This window comes from Bos grunniens, chromosome 13 (assembly GCF_055505025.1).
Source record: "Bos grunniens cultivar Pamir isolate PY7600 chromosome 13, Bosgru_T2T1.0, whole genome shotgun sequence".
Taxonomy (NCBI): Eukaryota; Metazoa; Chordata; class Mammalia; order Artiodactyla; family Bovidae; genus Bos; species Bos grunniens.
The window spans coordinates 32,019,178-32,046,029 of record NC_141177.1 but is presented as its reverse complement, the minus strand read 5'-3'; the positions used below and the strand labels follow the sequence as shown (position 1 = coordinate 32,046,029).

The following is a 26,852-nucleotide window of genomic DNA, read 5'->3' as shown; positions in this document are numbered from 1 at the left end:
AAAAAGGCCAAGGGGTCCCCAAAGAGAGGAGTATGGCCATGGCTGGTGACCAGGACCCCTAAGTTCCCACTTTGCCTGAGAGGAGGCCCTCTCTCAGGCAAGGGGCCCAAGGTCCCACATCTGCTTGCTCAAGTCCCAGAGTCGCAGGCCTTGCAGAGGTCGTCCTCTGCCTGAGAGGTCTTTCCGGTCTTGATGTTGTGCAAGACTGGCCTTCCTCCCTGACTAGCTTCCAGGGCAGGCAGTGGAGCTGAGGCTTTGGGAAAAGAGGAAGGAACCTCGAGCTGGGTCTCCTTTCCCAGAGAGACAGCGGCACTTCGAGCTCCTGGCCCTCCACACGTCCTCCTCACCCGCGGTTCACCAACCCTGCAGCCCCGTCCCTCTGTGGAGCAGGTACTCCCATCCCCGGGCCTAGAGGATGAGCTGAGGCTTGGGAGCAGGGCTGGATTGGGATTTGGGGGAGAACACCTGGGTGTCCAAGCCCAAGACAAAGATACGCTCATAACCCAAAGCCTTGCACAACTCCAAAGTTTCCCCAACTCACATCCCAACCCCCATCTAACCCTGACTCCTGTCCCGCCCAGCCTTGGTACTTATTCCACCCCTACCTCACCCTCCATTGCATCCCATCCCCAACCATTTAGTAACCATCATCTCCATCCAGCCCCAGGCCTGACCGGCACCCTCACCCAACCCCATCACTCTCTCTTCCACGCCAACACTAAAACACAGCCTAACCATCACTTTCACCCCAAACCAACTGCAGCCCGACCCTCCCCTTCCCTGCAGTTCTCTTCATACATTACCACTTCATTCATCCGAGCGAAGTCCCCCCTGCACCGACCAGCATAGCTTGGTGGAGTGGGCATTCGGGCTAAGAGCATTTACAGCCAGATTAAGGAGAGAAATGTGACGCTTCTACTACTTTTTCAAAGCCGATAGACTTCATTTATGGATAATGTGGTTTTCCGAGTTAAATGGCCTATGTTTGGGACTTTCCATTATTATGAAGATAATGTATTCCTGGAATCGCCCATCTGAACCTGCTTTCTGACCTGTTGAGCAGAGCGCTGAAGCTGGCTTGGTCACCCCCTTTCCCTCCTTCTCCAACTTGAATAGGGAAGTTTGGAGAAGCTCTGGTACTGGGAAATAGAAACTGAATCCTGAACCCAAGCACAGCTGCCTGCAGTGAAACTGCCTTTGCCCTTTCTTCCCCAGGCCAAACTTGGCCTCTGGGATCAGAAATCAGGGACTTGTGGCCCTAGTAACCCTCCCAGATGTCCTGGGACACTTGGTCTCATATTTACCCACTCACTTGCTCTAACACAGAGAGCAAAAGTGGGTGTCCCCCATGTGCCATACACCCCAACCCAGTGCTGAGGCAGCATCTATCAGTTCAGAGGAATGGGACTGTAAACCCTATCTTCAGAAGGTGCAAGGCTTGGAGGTTCCAGGATGAACCCTGGAACCGTGCTCTCCCGAATGGTCATTGCCTGAGGGCTACAGTGCTTCCTGTCCCCAGTATAGCCACCCCCTTCCCAGGAGCTGCAATCATCTGTCTACCATCAGGAGGTGCTAGGTGCCCACCAGGACACCCCACTCAGCCCAAGCCCTAGGGGCACCTCCCTGTCAGCACCAGGCTTTTAACTGGGACAGGAGCTCCCTTCCTGGAGTTCTTCATACCCTTCTTTTTTTTCTGGGAAAGTTCTCTGGGCTGAGGCTGGTCTTTGGGGTAGAACAAGCTGAGCAATAAGCTGGACTCTGGTGGGACTGACCCCTTGGTTATTGGGGCTGGGCTAAGTATAGGTGACATCTACAGGCTGTGACTTTGGGTGGTTCTAGAAAGGGTCCTCTCAAAAAGCCCTGCTCCATTCTGGGGTCAGTGTGTCTAAAATCCCACCATTCCTCCTGTAGCTTCAGCGTTTCTCTTTCCAGGGCCCCAAATGGGAACCTCAGGGGAGCTGGGGACAGTGTGAACATTGGTGGTGTCCCAGCTGTAGAGGAGCTGACCCTGATGCTCAGTGTGGCCCAGGGCCACATCTGCCCCCAAACATGGCCAGCAGGCTGCTGTTCAGCCCAGCTTCCAGGACACCGCAGCCAGGTCGTGTGGCCCAGCCTGGGCCAGCGTGACCAAGGACCAGGTGTGGAGGGTGTGGGCACATCTTCCAGGGAGAGGAGCAGCACTAGGACTGCCCCAGAGACTGAGGACTGGCCACGGGCCCCAGCAAATGACCAGACCTGCCTGCAGGAGCGGCCTAGCCAGGGGCCCCAGTCTCCTGAGGAACAGGGCTCTGCCTGTTCTTTCCACAGTTTTGCCTTCTCTGTGCTCCCTCTGAGGACATCCCTCCTCTCTTCACACTTGGCTAGTCATCCTCACAGGCAATTCAGCACCTCTCCAGGCTCTGTTCAGCCTCTCCCCAGGAGTGCCCTCTGGTAGCCACCAGAATCAGCTGGGCCCCATCCCTGAGACAGATGGACTTGGGACCGGAAGATATCATGAGTTTCCTGTCCCCGCTTCCAGGTTCCCCAGGCCCTTCCCCTCACTCTGCAGGGTCAGCATTTAGGGCCAAGGAAGATTGCAAAGTTGACAATATGGGTTTTGTATGTGTATGTGGTAAAGTTTACTGTTCTAACTATTTTTTAAGTATGAAATTCAGTGGCATTAAGTACGTTCATACTACTGTGTAGCCATCATTACTGTCTATTTCCAGAATTTTTCATCATCCAAAATAGAGACTCTGTACCTATTAAACATTAACTCCTCCATCCCTCCTCTCTCCAGGCCCTGGTAACTTCTATTCTACTTTCTACGAACTTGCCTATTCTACGTATCTCATAAAAGTGGATTCATATAATATTTGCCCTTTTGTGCTTAGCTTATTTCATGTGTCAGAATTTCATTTCTTCCTATGTTGCTGCTAAGTCGCTTCAGTCGTGTCCGACTCTGTGCGACCCCATAGACGGCAGCCCACCAGGCTCCCCTGTCCCTGGGATTCTCCAGGCAAGAACACTGGAGTGGGTTGCCATTTCCTTCTCCAATGCATGAAAGTGAAAAGTGAAAGTGAAGACGCTCAGTCATATGTGACTCTTCGTGACCCCATGGACTGCAGCCTACCAGGCTCCTCCATCCACCGGATTTTCCAGGCAAGAGTGCTGGAGTGGGGTGCCATCGCCTTCTCCGTTTCTGTTGTATGGATATATCACATTCATCTGTTGATGACACTTGGGTTGCTTCTACTTTTTGGCTATTATGAATAATGCTGCTGTGAACACGTGTGCAAATATCTATTTAAGGCCCTATTTTTTATTTTTTGGGTATATACCTAGGGGTAAAGTTGCTAGGTCATATGGTAATCTGTGTCTGACTTTTTGAGGAAACACAAAACTTCCCAAGGGGGCTGCACCATGTCACATTTCTACTAACAGTACATGAGTCTTCCAATTTCTCCACAGCCTCTTCAACATTTGTTATTTTCTGGTTTTGTTTGTTTGTTTACAGTGTGAAGCGGTAGCTCATTGTGGTTTTGATTTGCCTTTCTCTAATGACTACTGATTTTAGTTTTATGAATGTTGAGCTTTAAGCCAACTTTTTCACTCTCCTCTTTCACTTTCATCAAGAGGCTTTTTAGTTCCTCTTCACTTTCTGCCATAAGGGTGGTGTCATCTGCATATCTGAGGTTATTGATATTTCTCCGGGCAATCTTGATTCCAGCTTGTGCTTCTTCCAGCCCAGCGTTTCTCATGATGTACTCTGCATAGAAGTTAAATAAGCAGGGTGACAATATACAGCCTTGATGTACTCCTTTTCCTATTTGGAACCAGTCTGTTGTTCCATGTTCAGTTCTAACTGTTGCTTCCTGACCTGCATATAGGTTTCTCAAGAGGCAGGTCAGGTGGTCTGGTATTCCCATCTCTTGAAGAATTTTCCACAGTTTATTGTGATCCACACAGTCAAAGGCTTTGGCATAGTCAATAAAACAGAAATAGATGTTGTTTTGGAACTCTCTTCCTTTTTCCATGATCCAGCGGATGTTGGCAATTTGATCTCTGGTTCCTCTGCCTTTTCTAAAACCAGCTTGAACATCTGGAAGTTCACGGTTCATGTATTGCTGAAGCCTGGCTTGGAGAATTTTGAGCATTACTTTACTAGCATGTGAGATGAGTGCAATTGTGTGGTAGTTTGAGCACTCTTTGGTATTGCCTTTCTTTGGGATTGGAATGAAAACTGATCTTTTCCAGTCCTGTGGCCACTGCTGAGTTTTCCAAATTTGCTGGCATATTGAGTGCAGCACTTTCACAGCATCATCTTCCAGGATTTGAAATATCTTTTTTGTACAAAAACGTGAAGATCTTTTTTGCACAGTTCTTCTGTGTATTCTTGCCACCTCTTCTTAATATCTTCTGGTTCTGTTAGGTCCATACCATTTCTGTCCTTTATTGAGCCCATCTATTTCATGGAAAATAGATGGGGAAACAGTGGAAACAGTGTCAGACTTTATTCTTTTAGGCTCCAAAATCACTGCAGATGGTGATTGCAGCCATGAAATTAAAAGACGCTTACTCCTTGGAAGGAAAGTTATGACCAACCTAGATAGCATATTAAAAGCAGAGACATTACTTTGTCAACAAAGGTTCGTCTAGTCAAGGCTATGGTTTTTCCTGTGGTCACGTATGGATATGAGAGTTGGACTGAGCGCCGAAGAATTGATGCTTTTGAACTGTGGTGTTGGAGAAGACTCTTGAGAGTCCCTTGGACTGCAAGGAGATCCAACCAGTCCATTCTAAAGAAGATCAGTCCTGGGTGTTCTTTGGAAGGACTGATGCTAAAGCTGAAACTCCAGTACTTTGGCCACCTCATGCGAAGAGTTGACTCATTGGAAAAGACTCTGATGCTGGGAGGGATTGGGGGCAGGAGGAAAAGGGGACGACAGAGGATGAGATGGCTGGATGGCAACACTGACTCGATGGACGTGAGTTTGAGTGAACTCCGGGAGTTGGTGATGGACAGGGAGGCCTGGCTTGCTGCAATTCATGGGGTCGCAAAGAGTTGGACACGATTGAGCGACTGAACTGAACTGAATGACTACTGATGTTGAGTATCTTCTCATGGGCTTGTTGACCATTCGTATATCATCTTTGGAGAAATGTCTATACAAGCTTTTAGCACATTTTTTCAAATTTAAGTTGTTTTGGGGAGGGGTTGTTGTTAAATTATAGGAGTTTTTTATATATTCCAGAGGTTAATCCCTTATCAGCTATATGATTTGCAAGTATTTTCCTCCAATTCTGTGGGTTGAGTTTTCACTCTCTGGATAGTATCCCTTTGATGCAAAAAACATTTTGCATTTTGATCAAGTTCAATTTATTTTTTCTTTTGTTGCTCTGCGTTTGGTTTCATGCTTAAGAAATCATTGCCTGCTACTAGGTCATGAAGATTTTCACCTCTTTTCTTCTAACAATTTTATGGTTTCAGAGGCACTCTATGATGAAGGGCCTGCCTTCTTGTGCATGGCATACAGTAGGCATTTATCTCTTGTTTGTGAGCTATATGCCACACAGGGTTCTTGTGTCCCCTGTCACACCAAACTTGCCCTGCCACGAAGTCTAAACCCTCAAGGACGACACTCTTCTCTTGCCCACTGCTGCAGGGGGTGAGGGGCTCTGCACTGCTGCAGGACACATGTCCTCAGTCCCAAGTCCTGAGAAATGGGTGCTCACAGCTACAAAGAACAAGGTAAATACAGAAATGGCCCTAGGGTGGCTAGAGACCCCAAAGGGAAAGTTTCAGCTAGAAGCCACTTTGAAGACTGAATAAGATTTCAACAGGCAAAGATCATTTGTGGTGAAGCCAGAGCTGGATAGCTGGAGAGCTTGTGGATAGACAGTACCGGCCCCAGGGTGGGAAGTGGTCGCAGGGGGAGCATTAAATGGAGGCAGAGCTGGCAGTAGGAAAGGAAGGCCTTTCAGGGATGTAGGGGAGCCACATCTCATGGGCAATGGGGAGCCATAGTAGGTTTTTGAGTAAGGGAGGACTCTTGAAGGCTGCAGTTTTCTAAGTGCTCAAATTCCAGTATGGTCTACAGCTGGTAAGACTGGTGGTAGGGAGACGAATTTCAAGTAAGAAACCATCATTTATGCTGGATGCCTTGGAATAAGTCATTGTGCCTCTCTGGGCTGCAGTTGCTGGTGACTTGGGTGTCAGGGAGGGGGCAAGGAAGTGGGGGAAATAGAGAAACAGCTGTTCATCTTTGAAGAGGCTGGGAAAGCAGAACTTAGGGTGGGGCCAAGCGACAGACAGGATTTTCTGGGGCCACCAAGTGAAGGCATTCCTGGACACAGCCTGAGCTGGGAACATGGGCTCCTGGATGCCAGCTGGCAGCTGCCCTGCCCTCTCACTGGGTTGGCCAGCATAGTGTGTGGGGAAACAGGCCTGGGATCCCAGCAGGCTCTGAGACTGAGGTTCCCTAGGAGATCCCTGTGTGCCCAGCACAGTGCTCCCCGACCTCGTAGGCAACAGAACCAGCGTGACAACCTGCTATGGACTTCCTGCTCCAGCTCCTCCTCCTGGCCTTACCCATCCCAGCAGGTAAGCTTTGCTGGCCTTTTCCTTCTTACAGGGCCTGGCCGCGGCAAGTCCAGCTTCTGTTGGCCTGGGCAGACTGAACCGTGTCTGGTCACAGGTTTAGCTGCTGAGATTGAAGGAGGGCATGAGGAGGCGGTGACAGGGAACAGGGACCCTCTCTGGGGTGCCCAGAGGGGTTGCATTGCTGGGGGCAGGTCAGGGCAGGATTTGAGAGTGCATCTGGAACACCTTCTGGGGGGCAGAACGTGACCCCAGGCCTGCATTACAATCTTTCTTGTCCTGCCTCTCCCTCAGACCTGATCTCGTGGGGCGTCTCCAGTCCCGAGACCGTGAAGGGTATGAAGGGGTCCTGCCTCATCATCCCCTGCACCTTCAGCTTCCCTGCCAGTGTGAATGTGCCCGATGGCATCACAACCATCTGGTACTATGACTACTCAGGCAGACGGCAGGTAGTGAGTCACTCCACAAAGCCCCAGCTGGTGGAGGCCCGTTTCCAAGGCCGTGCCCAGATGGTGGGGAATCCTGAGCTCAGGGTGTGCAACCTGCTGCTGAAGGACCTGCAGCCTGAGGACTCAGGCTCCTACAACTTCCGCTTCGAGATCAGCGAGGGCAACCGCTGGGTAGATGTCAAAGGCACAGCAGTCACTGTGACAGGTGAGAGCAAGGTCACCGACTGGAAGGGACTCCAGACTGCTCTTGGCCCCACTGGCTCACAGCTCCAACCCTGGTCCTAAACCCAAACCCAAACCCAGCCCTAATCTTGGCTGCAGTTCCAGCCCATCCCCGTGCCCCCTAGCATTCGCCCCCAGTGAACCCCTGGCTTTCTCCTTCCCCTTGAAGTCCCCTGCCCCAGGCTGAGGTCTCCAGGGCAGGTGGTCTCAGGTACGGTGAAGGGGAGCCCCCAGCCTCCTGTCTTTGTCCTCAGAGGAGCTCATCATGCCCACCGTTGCCTCTCCGGCTGAGCTGCATGAGGGCATGGAGGTGGACTTCAACTGCTCCACTCCGTACGCGTGCCTGCAGGAGCCAGTCACCCTTCGGTGGCAAGGCCAGGACCCTGCCCGCTCCACCACCTCCACACTCCAGAAGCTTGAGCCCACGGGCATCCACCACCAGGAGACCCTCCACATGGCCCTGTCCTGGCAGGACCATGGCCGGACCTTGAGCTGCCAGCTCTCGGCAGCCAACCATAAGACTCAGCGTGAGATTCACCTCCAAGTGCAGTGTGAGTGAACGTGTCAGGCAGGGTGGGTAGCACATCCTTGTTACTGAGCTCACACACATCTGTGGTTCCCCAATGGAAACCATCCCTTTCTGGCCTGCAGAAATAGCCAGGCTGTGCTTGGACCTCCAGAGTGGAGCAGGTGGAAAGACTGCTAAGCCCCAAGAGCAGTATTGAAAGGCTCCCTCCAACCTCCAGTCCCTGAAGCTAGGCTGGGCAGGGAAGGGGAGACTCAGCCGGAGAACTGGGGGTTGGCCAGTAGGGGCCCTGGGATTTAGACCAGCTCTGGAGGATGAGGAGGCGGAGAGGGTTCACCCCTTTCCTGCCACTCACACTCAATGACCAGGGTAACACTTGGACATGGCAAAAAGACAGTGGGAGGAATTCCAAGTTTTCACTTGATTATGCATCTTCCCATCACAGTAAAGACGGGCAGCCTGTTCTAGAACAACTGCCATACATAGGCATCAGGCTGCTGGCTTCACCACTGACTAGATGAGCAAACTTGGGACAAGTTACTCGCCTCTCAGAGCCTCTGTTTTCTCACTACCTCTCTGTAGTGGAGGTAATAATAAATACGTTTTATCTCACAGGCTTGTTATGAAAATTAAAAGCATGAAAAAATATTAGCTTCTATTATTTTCATAGTTACATAGATTAAGGACTTGAAAATACTAGTGAATAGTGAAGTCGCTTAGTTGTGTCCGACTCTTTGCGATCCCATGGACAGTAGCCAACCAAGCTCCTCCGTCCATGGGATTTTCCAGGCAAGAATACTGGAGTGGGTTGCCATTTCCTTCTCCAGGGGATCTTCCCGACCCAGGGATAGAACCCGGGTCTCCCTCATTGTAGGCAGATGCTTTACCGTCTGAGCCACCAGGAAAATACTAGCTTTTTTTTTTTTTTTGCAACACTGCATGGCTTGTTTTGGCGGGAGGAGAAGGGGACGGCAGAGGACGGGATAGTTGGATGGCATCACCGACACAGAGAACATGAGTTTGAGTAAACTGTAGGAGTTGGTGATGGACAGAGAGGCCTGGCGTGCTGCAGTCCACGGAGTTGCAAAGAGTCAGACACGACTGAGCAACTGAACTGAACTGAACTGCATGGCTTGTGGGATTTCAGTTCCCTGACTAGGGACTGAACCTGGGTCACAGCAGTGAAAGCCCAGAGTCCTAACTACTAGGCAATTTTCAGGGAACTCCTGAAAATATTAGCTTTTATTAGCATAGTTACATAGAGAGAGGCTTGAGAACAAGATTTAAAGAAATGCAGTTTCTTTGTATCGTTAGCATCTCCCAGCAAATGAGTTAACCATTCTCAGCGAGAATTTGACTCTGCCTTTAGCCCTTGTGTTAGATGGTTTGTCCCTTGCCAGCAGCTGCCACAAGCCACCAAAGCAAGCAGTGTGCCCATGGCCCTCAGATAGAAGAGATGGTGATGGACATGTCATGGGGCAGAAAGCCACTGAAGGCAGTGTAGGCTGAATGCTATGCCAAGCATCAAGGCATCAGGCTGTCAGTAGACAAGGACAAGAGCAGGCTTCCTCACAATGTGAGGCCAGTGCCTGCTGTGGACAGGGGACTGATGGGAGTTCTGGTTTATCTGGGTGGGCTTCCTTAGGGCAGAGTGTTGAAAGGGGAGTGGAAAAATGCCCCTGCCTTCCCTGGGCACCATACTCGACAACCCCTGTCATGCCTTGCAGATGCCCCCAAGGGTGTAGAAATCCTCCTCAGCCCCTCGGGGCGGAACATCCTTCCAGGGGATCTGGTCACACTCATCTGCCAGGTGAACAGCAGTCACCCTCAGGTCAGTTCTGTGCAGTGGGTCAAGGATGGGTCGCACCTCAAAAACCGGAGTCGTGTACTACAGTTGCCCCGGGCAGCCTGGGCTGATGCTGGCGTCTACACCTGTGAAGCTGGGAATGGCGTGGGCTCTTCGGTCTCACCTCCTGTCAGCCTCCACATCTTCAGTGAGTCCTGGGTGAGCCTGGGTCTTGACCAGAGTGTAGGGAGGCATCCAGGCCATGAGGGCTGAGGGAAACGAGGCCAAGGTGCCTCCTGGGATGCCTGTGTGAAGTTCCAGCTTGGCTTCTGACAGATGGCAAACCTCCCTGGCAGTGAACAGGGCAAAGAAATGCATGGCCAGCCCAGGAGGCTCCTCCTCAGAGGGGTGTGATGTACAGCGCGCAGAGGTTTAGGCTGCAACCCTGGGGGGTGGGGCCTGGAAGTCGCCTGAGTAGCCCTTAGTGTGCTCTATGCTGCCCCCCAGTGGCTGCGGTCCAGGTGAGCCCAGCAGGCTCGATTCTGGAGAACCAGACTGTGACGCTGGCCTGCAACACACCGAAAGAAGCGCCCAGGGAGCTGCGCTACGCATGGTACAAAAACCACGAGCTGATGAAGGCCACCCACAGTCGCATCCTCCAGCTGCACTCAGTCACCAGGGCCGATACAGGCTTCTACTTCTGTGAGGTGCAGAACGCCCAGGGCAGAGAGCGCTCTGACCCAGTCAGCGTGGTGGTCCGCCGTAAGTGGTGGGGACGAGGGCACTGGAGCTGGGAGCCAGGCCAAAGATTAGAGCCTCTGCAGGAGGGTTGGGGTTCTGGGCCGGCGTGCCCTTGAGCTCACATCTGGGCAAGGCTTTGCACCCCCCAGACCTCAGTGTCCTATTTTAAACAACTTTTTATTTTGAAATAAGTTCAAACTTAAAAGTTGCAAGAAAAAACAAAGAATTATCATATACCCTTAACCTCGATTCCCATTTTTTAACATTTGATTTTCTTTCTAACTATATATTATATTTGTGTGTATATATGTACTCACACACATATACATATGCATATACACATGCACATATATGTGTGCACGCTTGCACACATTTTTGCTACATATACACTCTATTCACATGTGTATACACATATGCCCTCTATATGTATACATGCACACATAATCTATCTATCTATCCATTTATATTCTTCAGGCATAATGGCCCTTTACTCCTTGATTTCTCAGCATGTCTTTCCTAGGGTCATTCTCATGCATAACCACAGTACAATTATATGTAGTCAAGAAACTTAACATTCATACAAGATCATTATATAATTTACAATCCATGTTTAAATTTTACCAGTTGGCCCAATAATGTCCTTTATGGTAATTTTTTTTTCTGGTTTAGGATTCAGTTCAGGATCTTGCATTGCATTAAGTTGTCAAATCTCTTTATTCTCCTTTCTTCAGTCTTCCCTTGTCTTCCTTGACACTGAACCCTGACCAGCACAGGTCAGTTGTTTTGTGATATTCTCACCTTGCATTGGTCTGAATGGAGCAGACCAAGCCCATGCACCTGGGCAGAGACACCACGGACATGATTCTGTGTCTGTCTCCCCGTGTCACCTCAAGAGGCACATGGGGTCAGTTTGTCTCATTGCTGGGAGTGTGGACTTTGATCATTTGCTGCAGTGCTGTCCTCTGCCAGCTTTCTTTACCAGTTTTCCCACCATTAAAGTGGGGTCTCTGGATCCCCACTCTCAGGGTGACTACAAGGATTGACTAGGATGAACTAGGATGACAGAGTGATTTGCCCAGTCTGGGGACAAATAGGAGCTGCTGGGGTCACTAACTTTTCCCAGGGCATCATGGGACAAAGTAGGTGCAGGGGTCAGAGGCAGGAATGCACCTGTTGAGGGTAACAGGTCTGTCCCTCATCTCCGTACAGACCCACCCCTCACCCCACACCTAACTGCCTTCCTGGAGACGCAGGAGGGACTGGTGGGCATCCTCCAGTGCTCTGTGGTCAGCGACCCCCTGGCTACTCTGGTGTTGTCACATGAGGGCCTCGTCCTCGCCTCAACTTCCGGAGAGGGTGACCAGAGCCCACGCTTCAGTGTCTACTCTGCCCCAAACTCCCTGCGCCTGGAGATTCGAGACCTGGGGCCAACAGACAGTGGGGAGTACATGTGCTCAGCCACCAATTCCCTTGGGAATTCATCCTCCACCCTGGACTTCCATGCCAATGGTAAGATGGTCCCACTGGGGCTGGTAGAAGGAGCCTGAGGAGGAGGCCTGCTCTGGCCTCTTCCTCCTGAGAACCAACAGGGCTCAACTGAAGGCCTGACCTAGCTGGCTAGAAAAAAAATCACATCAAAGATCTGAGCTATACAGTCATCTCAGTCCCAGAGTTTCCCCATAAGTCAAAGCAAAACGAGAAAAGTGGCAGATGGAGTTATTCCTTTTGTATCCATTCTGACTCTGAACTTACAGGGTTTTTCAATGCATATTCATTTGTTTTTTATTTATTGAACATTTGGGGCAGACTCTGTGGTAGGAGCCAGATGCAGAAGCCCAAATAGAGAGGCTGAGTCTCGGTGCACATGTTGCCCTTCCCTCCTTCTGAGGCAGACATAGCTAATTGATCAAGCCAGGTTTTGACAGAGGCCTAGGATCTGGCCCAGAATCCTGCTCAACCATGCTGCAGCCAGGTACCAATAGATCTGAATTGGCATTCAAGGTCAAACCCTTCTGATCATCGAGAGATTCACAGAGCTGATGCCATGATGCTCAGACCTCCTGAGAATTGAGTTGGGAGAAGCCCAGGAGGGCTTCCTGCTGTGGGTGGCACGGAGCCGCAGACATGCATGGGAGCTGAGCTTTCTTCTCTCCTTCTCTGCTAGTGGCCCGCCTCCTCATCAGCCCAGCAGCAGAAGTGGCAGAAGGGCAGGCGGTAACTCTTAGCTGTAGGAGCAGCCTGAGCCCAATGCCTGACACCCGCTTCTCCTGGTACCGGAATGGGGCCCTGCTTCTTGAGGGGCCCAGCAGCAGCCTCCTGCTCCCTGTGGTCTCCAGCACTGATGCCGGCTCATACCACTGTCGGGCCCAGGATGGCCATGGTACCAGCGGGCTCTCCTCACCTGCTGTCCTCACCGTCCTCTGTGAGTAGCCTTCCCTCCAGCCCCTGCCTGCTGTGGGAAGATCAGTCACCAGAGCCCATCAGCCCCCTCCTCCAGGACCTCCTGACTCTGTCCTGGCCAGAGTCCCGATAGAAGGCAGCCACGAACCTGGTCACCATGGCCCTGACCGCCCTATGGAGACCGAGTCTAGGGCATCCCATTTCCCCCTCCCAGTCCCATTATAGCTCTGCCTCTAGCCTCAGACCCATCATGGACACTATGTCCAAGCTTTATCCTCTGCAGCTGGGCCCTGGGACACTCTACTCCTATATATGTAGACACGCTCCATAGGCGGCACCCTCACAGGTACAGACACAAAGGCAGAGCCTCCCCACACAGGCCTGCATCTCGTCAAGGGTGGATGCTCCTGAGCAGCTGACCAACATTCAGGACACACTCAGCTTCCAGCACGGCTTCCCTAACATGTGCAGGACGCATGTCCAGGGACTGTCAGGAAGAGCGGTCACCTCTTGGGGGTTTTCTAGTGTTCAGGGTGAGATCACCTGGGGGTCTTGGTCCCACTCTTCAAAAATTTCTAGGAGGAGGGCAATTTAGGCATTATCTGTTCTCATGGGAGCTGGCTGGGAGATCAGAGATAAGAGACAGGCAGGGTCTTAGGGGATGGGGTGTGAAGAGAGGAAGCAGACAGTAAAACAACCAGGGATTGCTCTGTAGGTACCCTGCCCAGGAGCACAGGGCTGTTATGCAAGGTGGCTGCTAGCCCATACAGTTCTGGCAATGGCAACTCACTCCAGTATTCTTGCCTGGAGAATCCCAGGGACGGCGGAGCCCGGGCTGCCGTCTATGGGGTCTCACAGAGTCAGACATGGCTGAAGCAACTTAACAGCAGCAGCAGCAAGCTAGAAAAAGGCCCTTCTTCCTCTGGGAAGACTCAGTCCAGCGCTAAGGCATAGTTTAGCACACGGGCATGGGCTGAGGTCCTGCCACCCAGGTCCGGTGGTCCTTGTATAATGCGCAGTCTGCACAGCTGTTTGCGGCAGCTCCAGGTTCATGCCTTTGCTCAGTGTGTTCTGGGAGCCTAGCTAGCTTTGACTGCACCTGTGGGAGCCTGGCAGAGGCTGTGGGATAGTGCCCATACTCTTCTCTCTCCAGATGCCCCACGCCGGCCCACGTTCACTGCCCAGCTGGACCCTGACACCGCCGGAGCCGGTCAACGAGGCCTCCTGTTGTGCCGTGTGGACAGCGACCCCCCGGCCCAGCTGCGGCTGTTCCACAGGGGTCACGTGGTGGCCTCTTCCCTGCCATCAGGGGGCAGCTGTAGCGCCTGCGGGAGCTGTTCCCCACGCACAAAGGTTACCAGAGCCCCCAACCTGTTGCGGGTAGAGATCCAAGACCCGGTGCTGGAGGACGAGGGCATGTACCTCTGCGAGGCCAGCAATGTCCTGGGCAACGCCTCTGCCTCAGCAAACTTCAATGCCCAGGGTGAGGCAGGGCAGGGAGCAGGTCGCCTGGGGTCAGGGGCTGGTACTCGGGACCCTATTCATTTGCAATCCCCAGCTCCGAGGAGGGTCAGTTGGGCGAAACCACCTCCTGTCAACAGAGGGAGTTTGGTTTCCTCCCCTTTCCCCATGGGCACCCAGAGGGGCTTCTTCCCACCTGCTCCAGACAGGGAGACAGGACCACTCACCCTGGGAACTAGGGGGAAGCCGTCAGGGTTGAGGCCCGTCTCAGTAAGCCTGTGCTGCCTGCTCTCCAGCCACCGTCCTGGTCATCACACCGTCGCACACGTTGCAGGAAGGCACTGGAGCCAACCTGACTTGCAGAGTGAGCCGGGAAGCTGGCGGCCCTGCCAACTTCACCTGGTTCCGAGATGGGGCCCTGTGGGCCCAGGGCCCCCTAGAGACCCTGACGCTGCTGCCTGTGGCCAGAACAGATGCCGCCCTGTATGCCTGCCGCATCCTCACCGAGGCCGGTGCCCAGCTCTCCACCCCTGTGGTCCTGCAAGTGCTCTGTGGGTGATAGGCAAGGAGATTTGGGCCCTTGGAGGGTGGAGGGGGTGGTCTGGGGCAAACAGGGCTGCGGTTGAGTTTGAGGAGGCAAGAACATGGCTTGGGTGTGGGCGCGTGCAGGCCTAGACTGAGTATCTGGAGGAGGACAGCCTGGCAGCTGAAAGATGGTGAGCTGGGTAGGGGCTGGCCTGAGCTCCCCACTGTCTTCTACAGACCCTCCAGACCCTCCAAAGCTGTCTGCTCTCCTGGATGTGGACCAGGGCCACACAGCTGTGTTTGTCTGCACTGTGGACAGTCGCCCTCCTGCCCAGCTGGCACTGTTCCACGGCGAGCACCTCTTGGCCACCAGCCCAGGGCCCCAGCTTCCATCCCGTGGCCACCTCCAGGCCAAAACCACAGCCAACTTCCTGCAGCTAGAGGTCCAAGACTTGAGCCTTAAGGACTCTGGCAGCTACCGCTGTGAGGCCAACAATGCCCTGGGATCAGCTAACACTTCCCTTTTCTTCCAGGTCCGAGGTGAGTGTCCTCTGTAGCTGTGGTGCGTCCAAGTGTCCTGGGGGCCACTCTGCATATTTATGTAGCGATGTGTAATAAATGGGCTTTCCAGGTGGTGCTAGTGCTAAAGAACCCCCGTGCCGATGCAAGAGATGCAAAAGATACAGGTTTGATTCCTGGGCCTGGAAGATCCTCTAGAGGAGGAAATGGCAACCCACTCCAGTATTCTTGCCTGGAGAATCCCATGGACAGATGAGCCTGGCAGGCTACAGACCATGGGGTCGCAGAGTTGGACACAACAGAAACGACTTAGCACGCATATGGAATATGTAATGTATGTGTTAAGTCACTCAGTCATATTGGACTCTGTTACCATGGGGTCTGTCCATGGGGTCGCTAAGAGTCGGACATGACTGAGCGACTTCACTTTCACTTTTCACTTTTGTGCATTGGAGAAGGAAATGGCAGCCCACTCCAGTGTTCTTGCCTGGAGAATCCCAGGGATTGGGGAGCCTGGTGGGCTGCCGTCTATGGGGTCGCACAGAGTCGGACACAACTGAAGCGACTTAGCAGCAGCAGCAGCAGCAGTGCCACTTGGGAAGCCCCATATAATGCACACATGATCACATTTGTATGTACATTGTTGGTTGCTGTTTAGTTGCTAAGTTGTGTCTGACTATACATATATATATATATGAATATATCCATATTCTTCATTTATCTATCTGTATATATTCTTCTGTAATAATCCTGCCTAAGTGAATAAGCCAGAAAAGAACAAAGTTAACATCAATAATGCTGGAAAAAAAAACTTTTTTTTTCCTCCCATAATGACAAACATCAATTTTTGAACATTTTCCCTGGAACTTTTTTCTGTATCTCTTCTTTATCATACCCTTTTCACAGGCAGAGAAATTGAAGGTCAGAGATTTAGGGGCTTGCTCATGGTCACATGACGAGGAGGGGGCCCTGCTAGCTCTGGATGAATTCAATGCTGGTCTCTGGCACAGTCTGAGCTCTCAATCACCACTATAGCTGTCCCTCCTTCTTACTCCCTCACTCTGCACTCTTCCTGCCTCAAACCTGGGGGGAACGAGAGACAGCCCGTTGCCTGGTCTTCCGTTCCTGCGCTCTCATGACTTGGAAGTTGGGTGAGGAGATGGGCTAGAGAGAGCTGCTAATTTCCGCTTCCAGGCTGTTGGTCACCATGCTGAGGTCAGCTCATGATCAGGACAGTGGTCCCTGGTTGGACCTAAATCCCTACCACTTCTGTGCTGTATGGGGTCAAAACAACATCTGTCAAGAGCTAGCACGTGCAGGGGCTGTGCATGGCACTAGGGTCGGACCCAGGTGAGGCTCTCCCTGTGGTAGGTGAGATATGACTGCCAAAGCAAAACCACAACTCAAGGTGATGGGCAGTGAATGCCAGGTCAGAACCAGGGCAAGTGAGTCAGGCACAGGAGAGGAAGAGGCGTGAAGCTGCAGTGGGGCCCTCAGCAGTGGTCTGGATGAGCAGTGGCTCTGGCACATGTGGTTGGGTCTTGCTGTCCTCATGTGTACACAAACGCAGTCCCAGATGTGGAAGGCCCTCACCTGCTCTTGGTTTCTCCCTGCAGGAGCCTGGGTCCAGGTATCACCATCGCCTGAGCTCCGGGAGGGCCAGGCTGTGGTCCTGAGCTGCCAAGTACCCACAGGGGTCCTGGAGGGGACCTCATACCGTTGGTACCGAGATGGCCAGCCCCTCCAGGAGTTCACCTCAGCCACAATCCGTTTTGCAGCCATAACTTTGAGCCAAGCTGGGGCCTACCATTGCCAAGCCCAGGCTCCCGGCTCAGCCACCACGAACCTGGCAGCCCCGGTCAGCCTCCATGTGTCTTGTAAGTGCTTTGATCCATTCATGTTTCCTGGGGAAGGAGGGAGCCAAGGGCATGACTGGGGAAGGGGATATTGAGCCCTGGTTCTGGACTCTACTTCTGAGAGAGTCTTAGATGAGGGACCACCTGCTCGGGCCCTGACCATTGTCTGCCTCATGTAGATGCCCCTCGCCAGGCCACACTCACTACCCTCATGGACACAGGCCCTGGGCGACTGGGCCTCCTCCTGTGCCGTGTGAACAGTGACCCTCCAGCCCAGCTACGACTGCTTCACGGGGACCGCCTCGTGACCTCTACCCTGCAAGGAGTGGGGGAGCTTGCGGGGAGCTCTCCCCGGCTACAGGTGGCTGTGGCCCCCAACATGCTGCGCCTGGAGATTCACAATGCAGTGCTGGAGGATGAAGGCGTCTATACCTGCGAGGCCACCAACGCCCTAGGCCAGGCCTTGGCCTCAGCCACCTTTGATGCCCAAGGTCAGAATGGGGGTGTGAGTGTGTGTGTAGGTGGCTCTTTTAAGAGAAGAGGAGGTTGGAGAAGGTTCTGGAAGCCTGAGACACGGGCAGGAGGGCTGAACACAGGACAGTGCACTCCCACTCTTCTTAAGGGCAGCAATCTCCAAACTTGGTTTTCACTGAAGAACCTTTTTTGAAAACAGAATTTTACATGGATGCCCAGGGGATAAAACTCATCAGACAGGGGTCACTCAAGGAGAAACCACAGCAGGGCTTTTGAGGCCTGTATTCGCCCAGGTGCCCTCCAACAGGGTCAGGGAGGGCTCAGGGCACTCCAGGGAGAACTCTGCTGGGAACCACCTGACAGATGATGAACTGTTTCCCAAGCTCCATCTCTGAGCCCCACTTACAGGTGGGTCACCTGTGCCTCCCAGAGGCTGAGAGGCTTCCCACCCTACAGGTGGCTTGCTTTACACAGCCTTCGGTATTCCCTGGTGTCCCTGTGCCCTCTTCTCTCTCCAGCTGTGAGTGTGCAGGTGTGGCCCAAAGCCACTGTGCAGGAGGGGCAGCTGGTGAACCTCACCTGCCTTGTATGGACCACTCTGACCCAGCTCACCTACACATGGTACCAAGATGGGCAGCAGCGCCCAGATGCTGCCCAGTCCATCGCCCTCCCCAATGTCACGGTCGTGGACGCCACCTCCTACAGCTGCGGCGTGTTGATCCCTGGCCAGACGCTCCATCGCTCTAGGCCTGTCACCCTGGATGTCCTCTGTGAGTCTGGTTGGATGCAGGGTGGAGCTGGGAGGGATGACAACAGCTTGCGGGGATCAGGGCATGGCCGAGTCCCACAGTCATCTACCCCAGGAACTCAGTACCAAGCTGGCTAGTGATGGACAAGGAGCATTAGAGCTGGGGGACACGGGCAGAGGAGCAATGCTGCAGGTTGGGCAAATGGAGGCCACTGGGGGCAGGGAGCCAAAGCCTTCCTGTTTTGAATGCCACCTGCAAACTGGCCTCCTTACCAGTGTGGGCGCTGAACTCCGTCTCTGCCTTTCTGCATTATAGATGCACCCCGCAGCCTGCGCCTGACCTATCTCCTGGAGAGCCGTGGCGGGCAGCTTGCCCTGGTGCTGTGCACCGTGGACAGCCGTCCACCTGCTCAGCTGGTCCTCAGCCATGCTGGCCACCTCCTGGCCTCCTCGACCACAGCCTCAGTCCCCAACACCCTGCAGCTGGAGCTGTGGGAGCCCGGGCCCAGCGATGAGGGTCTCTACAGCTGCTCAGCCCACAGTCCTCTGGGTCAGGTCAACACAACCTTAGAGCTGCGGCTAGAGGGTGAGGCAGGGCCTAGCCGGGGTGGGATCAGCTATGGTGTCTTGCCGGACCCAGCTGACCCTGTCTTCTTGGTACAGTTGTGCAGGTGACCCTGGCTCCATCAGCCGCTGTGCCCGAGGGAGCCCCTATCACAGTGAGCTGTGAAGACCCTGCTGCCCGCCCACCCACCCTCTATGCCTGGTACCACAATAGCCGTTGGCTGCAGGAGGGGCCAGAGGCCTCTCTCTCCTTCCCGGTGGTTACACGGGCTCACGCAGGAGCCTATACCTGTCAGGTCCGGGATGCCCAGGGTACACGCAGCTCCCGGCCCACAGCGCTGCATGTCCTCTGTAAGCAAGGGTCCTTGCCTGGGGGTGCCTAGGGTGAGTGGAGGGTGCTTCTGGGCCCTAGTCTGGGTGGGCACAAGACTGCACAGGACTGAACCTGGGAATGGACACTTGGGGAAAGACATAGCGGATGAGGGAAGATTCCTTAGGGTCCTCTGACCCTGCCTGGAGGAATCTGCCCACAGGATTCCTGAAGCTGTCACTCCCCAGAAATGACCATTTCCCCAGAGGCTTCAGCCTCACCAATGCCAGGCAGGTGGGCAATGAATAGCACAGGGTTTCCAAGCAAGACCCTCAACTCCGCCCTGCTTTACCATCCAGATGCCCCCCGGGACGCTGCTGTGTCCTCCTTCTGGGACTCAAGGAGCAGCCCCATGGCTGTGGTACAGTGCACCGTGGACAGTGAGCCGCCTGCCGAGCTGGCCCTGGCCCGCAATGGCAAAGTTCTGGCCACCAGCAACGGCATCCCTGGCTTGGCAGTGGAGACGGGCCATGTCCAGGTGGCCCGCAATGCCCTGCGGCTGCGAGTGCAAGCTGTGCCCTCAGGGGACGAGGACACCTACGTCTGCACGGCTCGCAACTTGCTGGGCTCAGTCAGCACCACCTTGGGGCAGCTGCAGGCAGAAGGTGAGCCGGCCAGGAGGCAGGAGGGGCGCTGTTGCTGTGGGGTCTGAGTCTGTGTGAGGGGTGGGGCTCCCACAAGAAGAAGCTGGCTGGCCTGACTTGATGGGGAGGAACAGTGCCCACTGGAGGCGGGTTGCTCAGCCTGAGGGGGATAAACGGCCTGGCTTTCGGAGAGCTCCCTACAGGAGAGGTGGGTGGAGATATGGCAACAACTCAAGGGGAGCATGGATGGAGGGGAGACATAACCTTGCCCTCAGAGAGCCCAAACTGTGGGTGGGAGAACAGACCTGCCCTGGGGAAACTGGGAATGGGAGGACTGATCCAATCTTATCTTCAGGGAGCTCAGTTTGAGGGACAAGGTGCAGCCCCATCCTTGGGGCATTCAATCTGAGGGCAAGACAGCCTCATCCATCAAAAAGCCCGAGTTGATGAGAGAGGGAGGCACCGCTTTGCCCCAGAAGTCCCCAGGGCAAGGAGAGGTAACCCTGATGGCAGTCTGATGGGGGAGACACAGTCCTACCTTTGGGATCCAGATCCCATATTATGCACAGAGGACAAGCCAGAGGCTACAGCTCCCACAGGCCTGCAGACCCCAACCGCGTCTGGTCCTGCAGGTGTGCATGTGGTGGCCGAGCCAGGGCTAGATGTGCCCGAGGGCGCAGCACTGAACTTGAGTTGTCAGCTCCCTGGTGGCCCTGGGCTCATGGGCAACTCCACCTTCACTTGGTTCTGGAATGGCCGGCGACTACACACGGAGCCTGTGCCCACCGTCGCCTTCACCCACGTGGCCCGCGACCAAGCTGGGATGTACCACTGCCAGGCTGAGCTCCCCACTGGGGCCACCGCCTCTGCTCCAGTTACCCTCCGGGTGCTCTGTGAGTGTCACATCCTTGACATCTTCCCCCCGCCTCAGTCTCCCCACATCTCACATGCCTGTTTCAGGTCTTCCTCCTCTTCTGTCTGCAAAATCCAAGGACTTCACAGCAATGGAGTCCTGGGTCAGAGAATTCCCACTGACTGGTGTGTGATCTTATGCCTCCCTGCCTTGGTTTCCTTATCTATAAAATGTCAGTCCCCTCTCCTTGTGAGGAGTGCAGGAGGTAGAGCATGCAGAATGCCTGGTGCACAGTAAGCCCTCATCAACCCTAGCCCCTTATTTTACTCTTCACAAGGGCCCACACTGTATTAGTCAGCTATTGCTGTGTAACAAGCCAGCCCAAAACCTAGTGCTTAAAGCGACAGCTGCTTTTTATTTGCTCACAAGTCTGCAGGTCAGAAATTTGGGCTGGGCTAGCGCTTCTGCTGGCCTTACATCATGTGGCTGCAATTTCACCTTCTTGGCTGGCAAATGGCGTGGGCTGTCGGTTGGGCCTCGTGTGTCCAGCACGCTGGCCTGGGCTTCCACTTGGTTGTTTTCCAAGGAGAGCAGAAGCTGCAAGGCCCATTGAGGTCTAGCCCTGAAGTCACACAAAGGCACTTCTGCCTTCAAAGGGAGTCACAGATTTAAAGAGTGAGGAAACAGGCTCTGCCTCTTAATGGAAGGAGCAGCAGTTGCCTTGCATGGGATACAAGGAGGGGAGGAATTGTGTAGTTGTTTCTGCAGTCACCACACTCCCTGTCTTCCTACAGATCCCCCCAAGACACCCACGATGACGGTTTTTGTGGAGCCTGAGGGTGGCATCCAAGGCATTCTGGATTGCCGAGTAGACAGCGAGCCTCTGGCCAGCCTGACCCTCCACCTTGGCAGTCGGCTGGTGGCCTCTAGCCAGTCCAAGGTTGCTCCTGCCAAGCCACACATCCATGTCTCAGTCACCCCCAATGCCTTGAGGGTGGTCATAGAGGAGCTGAGGCCCAGTGACCAGGGGGAATATGTGTGCTCCGCCTCTAATTCCCTGGGCTCTGCCTCTGCTGCCACCTACTTTGGAACCAGAGGTGAGACCCCCCGCCCTATCTCCTAGGCTGCGCTGCACAAAGGCCCGGCTCTCAGATCCAGAGGCTTCCTTCTGAGGTCTTTCCTGAATCCCTTCTGCTTGTCTAGTCTAGACTGATTGCTTGAAACTCCTTTGCATGGGGAAATTTCCAAGAGAAAGTAGAACTTAAAATAGGTTTCATCTTGGGGGTGTCAGCTTGGGAGGGAGAATCAGAGGCCTGGAGCCACAGCCACACCCTAAGCCTCACCTCGTGTTACAGCCCTGCACCGCCTGCAGCTGTTCCAGCAGCTCCTCTGGGTCCTGGGACTGCTGGCTGGCCTTCTCTTCCTTCTGCTGGGCCTGGGGGCCTACTACACCTGGAGGTGAGTCTGGAGCTAGAAGGTGAACAGAGTAACCTCATCCTTCCCCCATGTCCCTCCTACCAAATTCACAAGCTCCATACTTTCTAGCCTGTCCCTCTCCTTCCCCCTGCTCCAAATTTGAGAAGCCTAAAATTGTCTCTAAATCTATCTTTCTATAGTTTTCTTCTTTCCTTGTCTCTGCTCTCTCACTGCTGAAGAAAGGACTGGGGAGGAAGAAAGATCAAGTAGCCTATTCTCCACAAATCTCCCCCACTGTTCTGTGTATTGAGCAGGGTGTAAGCTTACGGGGTGGGGGGATGGAACGGGGGCAGGCCGGGGAGGAGAGAGGCTCTCTGAGTCCACTCTTGTCCTTGCAGAAGGAGGAATTTTCATAAGCTGAGAGAGGGTGAAAATTCAGTGGAGATGGCTTCTCAGAAGGAAACCATGCAGGTATCCATGCACCATGTGGGCACATGCAGACACAGTACTTGGCTAGCCTGCGCTGTGGGACTGGCACTGAGAGATTATTCTCATTTATAGGACAGTGCTTGGGGCTAGGGGAGATTGGAGAGAGAGCACAGAGACCCAGCACCCCCTAGAAGACAGTGGGGGCCACATTCTGAGTAGGGCAGAGCAGACATGGGCTTGCTGCATGGCTGCCTGAATAACTGGAGCAGACATTCTGAACTGAGCAGCATTGCCTCTACTTCCAGGACCCCACCTGGGTTTTAGGGTCTCTCTTCCTCACTCCTGATTCTGCCCATCACCTTTGCAGGGGTGAAAGCCTGTTTCCCCTCCCCTGTGGTGTGTCCCTTTCTGTAGATAATCCATTTGGTGGGCCAGGGCTCCCAGCCACATTTTCAGCCATGCACACTCTCTCCAATCCCCTGGGGACCCATACCCAGGCCTGGGGACTTGGAGGACTGCCCTCCAGAGCTAGAGGTCAGGTGATGAATGCTCCCAGAGTCCTCCAGTGACAGGTTTTCTCGGTGGGAAGCTCATTGATCCTGATGCAGCCACATCTTGGACCTCATGCTGGACTCTGCCCCTGAGCTGACCTGTGGCATTTCCTGCCTTTAGGAGGAGGAAGTCACCAGAATCTGTGATGACTCGGACCCTGTGAACAATGCAGCGTTGGGTCCTGACTCCCTCTGAAAACATCTCTGTGGCATCTGACTTTCTATGACCTGGCTCCAACCCCCAAGAAAAATGGGTGGTGAGAGGTGGTGGTGAACCTCAATCTACCCATAAGGGTGTTGACTCTGGGCAACTCTGAAGAGAAATGAATTGATCACGTTGTCTATTTCTCTTTCTCTCTTCTCTGGATCTCATCTCTCTATTTATCTTCCAAAGCACTACCTCTTCACATCTTCTTCCTCCAAGCTCACTGTGGACTTCTGGGATGGATTAGAATAGAAGAAGAGCTTTCTATATCATTACAAGCTGGTCACGGCACCCTATAGTGACTAGAATATAAGCTAGGCTGCCCTAAAAAGACGAAATACAGTAACTTCAACATGAAAGAATTTGATTTTTCTCTCTCATACTAGTCTGGGTATATTATGGTGGTTTAAGATGTTGGAGCTCTGGATCCTTCTCTTTTGTTTTTCTTCGTCCCTAAAATGTTGCTTTTGATTGTGAAGTTCACAATGATCCCATTGGGCTCATACTCCTTCCAGCAAGAAGAAGTGGAATGAAAGGCACACTCATTCCCATTGTGGATACAACCCAGAAGTTCTGGCTGGAATTTGGTTATATGGCTACTCCAAGCTGCAAGGGATTTTGGGAAATGTAGTTTTTATTATATTTCCAAAGGACTCCCAACTATGGACTCATCCCTGAGACTTTGAGAACACTGATGAGAAGGCTGCCAGCAGGCCATATTCTGTCTCAGTGCCCATCTACTGAAGGCCAGGGTATGTCCCTGTCCTTTCTGGTCATGAGTCCTGGAGGAGGTAGTGCCTCTCACACATTAAGACTGAGAAAGTCAAGAAGGATTTGTTGTCCCTAGGGAGAGGGAATGCCAGGCAGTTGAGTTGCCTGAACAGGCATCTTGTGCCAGGTCTAGCCCTTGAAAGAAGAGGTGGCCCCATTTACACTCCCCACCCCCAGAGAGTGTGGGGAGCAGACATCGTATCAGCATCCTTGTTTCTGCTCCAAGTGCATTCCTGCCACGATCTAGCGAGCTCACGTCCTCTTCCTGGAAGTGTGTGCACCAGGGGTTACTAAGACAAACAAGGGTCACTAAGAAAGAATAACGTGCCCCTAGGGAAGTCAGTGCCTGAGGGGAACCAGTTTCGGGGGGCTAGTGACTCCTTTGGTATCCTGGTGGCACATGGTGGGAGGAGCACGGGGCTCACCACTCTGGGATTTGAGTTGAGAAATGTGGAGAGAAGTGGGAAGTTGGCATAGGAGCTAACAGGTTAGGAAGAGATTGAAGGCCAGGTGAGCTTCATGCAGCCATACATGGACCCTTCTGGTTCCAGGTCCCATTTTTATTAGTGCCCAATTGCCAGGCTCTTCCTGGGGCTATCAAACATGTCCTCCCAATAAACATCCATCTTGTGACATAACTGGAATGAATCTTTTTCTTGAAAGCCAACTGCTGGACTGGAACACAGAGGATTAGAATGTGAGTGGTGTTTATTCTGGAAGACTGTCTGCTGAAGGCAGCAGTGGGTGCAAAGTACATAACATTTACCACAAACTACCTTACACTCAAGCAATTCATGCTCCTTCCTGCTCCTTGAGGCTCTGGGCACCGCTCACCTCTGCTCCCATGACCAGCACTGTGCTTGGCATGCTGTGGGCAAGCACTTGGTAAGGGGTATTTTTTCTACATTGCTATTAAGTAGAAGCTGTGGGTTAAAATGGGACAGGGAGAGAGCAAGCCAAATGCAGCCGAATATTCCCTGGTGGCTCAGGTAAAGAATCTGCGTGCAATGCAGGAGACTTGGGTTTGATCCCTGGGTTGGGAAGATGCCCTGGAGACGGGAATGGCAACCCACTCCAGTATTCTTGCCTGGAGAATTCCATGGACAGAGGAGCCTGTCGTGCTACAGTCCATGGGGTCACACAGAGTGTCACACAACCGAGCACGCACGCAGCTAGCAAGGAAGAGAGGGTGAGGGGAGGATCACGAGTAGACACAGGAAGGATGGCTCCTGGGGGATTTGGGAACATTTGACCTGGAGTCTTCATCTGCTTCTGTGCACCTCCAAGTGGGTGTAGGTCCACCAGGGATTGGAAGAGTCTCAGAGAGGTTAGTTGTGTCCACCCCCGGTGGTCTGAGCCTCCTCAAGACTTTTGAAATAACGTTTAATTCAAGCGTAGCACACACAGAAAAGTGCACACATTTTAAACGTACAGCTCAATGACTTTTCACAAAGTGAATATACCCATGCAACCAGCCCCCAGAGTCTCCTTTGTGTCCAAAGTCGCAAGCCCCCAAAGCTAACTAGAAAAAGACACCCCTCTTTTCTCCCGTTCAGGGAGGATTTGGGGAAGAGGTTTCGCAAGAGAATGTGGATCCCGAGAGAGGGCAAATCAGGAAGTTACAAGTCCTTTTCCACAGGAGGAGGGGTTGATGGCTATCTAGCCTGTCTACACTGGAGCACCCAGCATAACCAAAGTGATCTATGTCTGTACTAGGTCTGGTTTCCCAAGACAAGGTTTCATGTGCAAGTGACCTATTAAGGATGTGTTCCCAGGAGAGACCAGGAAAGGGGTGGAGGAAGCAGGACAGGCAAAGGGAGGAAGGTAAGGACACACACAGCATTTTTTTATAACATCTCAAAACTAAGAACCACCCTAAGGTCCAGCAACAGTAGTGTCAATGAAGACAGCACGTGGTGATAGTCCACAATTGAATGCTACTCCGCAGTGAGTATAACTGAGCTGAAGTCATACACCCCAGGCTGGATACATCTCACAAACTGGGGGGAAAGTTTTCAACTCATACTCCAGACAAAGGGTTCATCTCCCTTATATAGAGAGTTCCTTCAAGTTGTTAAGAGAAAGACCTCAATAGAAAAATGAGCTGGAAATATGAATAGGCAATTCAGGGGAAAAGACATACAAACTGTTCTTAAATGTGTGAATAAATATTCAACCTGACTCATAAGACAAAATGGAAATGAAGACTACATTTTCACTTGCAGACTAGCAAATATCATATCAATAAAGTCTTGATAACTGTGTTGGGAAGGCTGTAGGAAAATGAGCACCCCAGATGCAATTGTAAACTGGTACAAATCGGAGGGCAGCTTAACTCTATCTGCCCAAATAACAAGAGCACATATCTTTTGACCCAGAAATCCTGCTTATAGGAAATCATCTCACAAATGAATGTGTGTATGAAACTATCCACTACAGCATTGTTTGTAAGATCAAGGGATTGGAAACCATTTATATGCCCAAGAGGAGACTATGAATAAATGACATCATTTAACTATTAAAACTAATGTAGATTTTAGCCATTAGAATGGCTAAAATTTTAAAGGTGGACCAACACTGAAGTGTTGGTGAGGATATAAAAAACTCTGACACATTGCTGGTGGGACTGTAAAATGGTACAGGTACTTTGGAGAATAGCTTCTTTAAAAAAGTAAACATGCCTTTTACTGTATGACCTTTCAATTGCACTTCTGGGTATTTACAGGTGAGAAATGAAACATGTTCATATAAAGACTTACACAGCAATTTGTGGCAGCTGTATTTAGAAGAATCCAAACTGGAAAAGAACCCAAATGCCTATC

The 26,852-nt window shown here is 52.6% G+C and overlaps 1 protein-coding gene across 6 annotated transcripts; it reads left to right on the top strand.

The window, feature by feature from the left end:
- Positions 1-259: 259 nt before the first annotated feature.
- On the top strand, positions 260-24,668 carry SIGLEC1 (sialic acid binding Ig like lectin 1). 6 transcript variants are annotated; one of them, XM_086333318.1, is made up of 23 exons: positions 260-390; positions 5,646-5,731; positions 6,508-6,583; positions 6,875-7,234; positions 7,506-7,802; positions 9,505-9,771; positions 10,071-10,325; positions 11,514-11,813; positions 12,469-12,726; positions 13,858-14,187; positions 14,462-14,716; positions 14,928-15,230; positions 16,826-17,086; positions 17,245-17,556; positions 18,058-18,309; positions 18,604-18,873; positions 18,951-19,202; positions 19,521-19,826; positions 20,438-20,698; positions 21,453-21,755; positions 22,014-22,116; positions 22,473-22,545; positions 23,176-24,668. In XM_086333318.1, exons 3-23 carry the CDS (start codon positions 6,535-6,537, stop codon positions 23,248-23,250), a joined length of 5,142 nt encoding a protein of 1,713 aa, XP_086189444.1. In that variant the 5' UTR covers positions 260-390; positions 5,646-5,731; positions 6,508-6,534; the 3' UTR covers positions 23,251-24,668. The 6 variants fall into 6 exon arrangements, with proteins under 6 accessions (XP_086189444.1, XP_086189442.1, XP_086189446.1 ...); XM_086333316.1 differs by having other exon boundaries at positions 6,466-6,583; XM_086333320.1 differs by lacking the exon at positions 5,646-5,731.
- Positions 24,669-26,852: the final 2,184 nt, after the last annotated feature.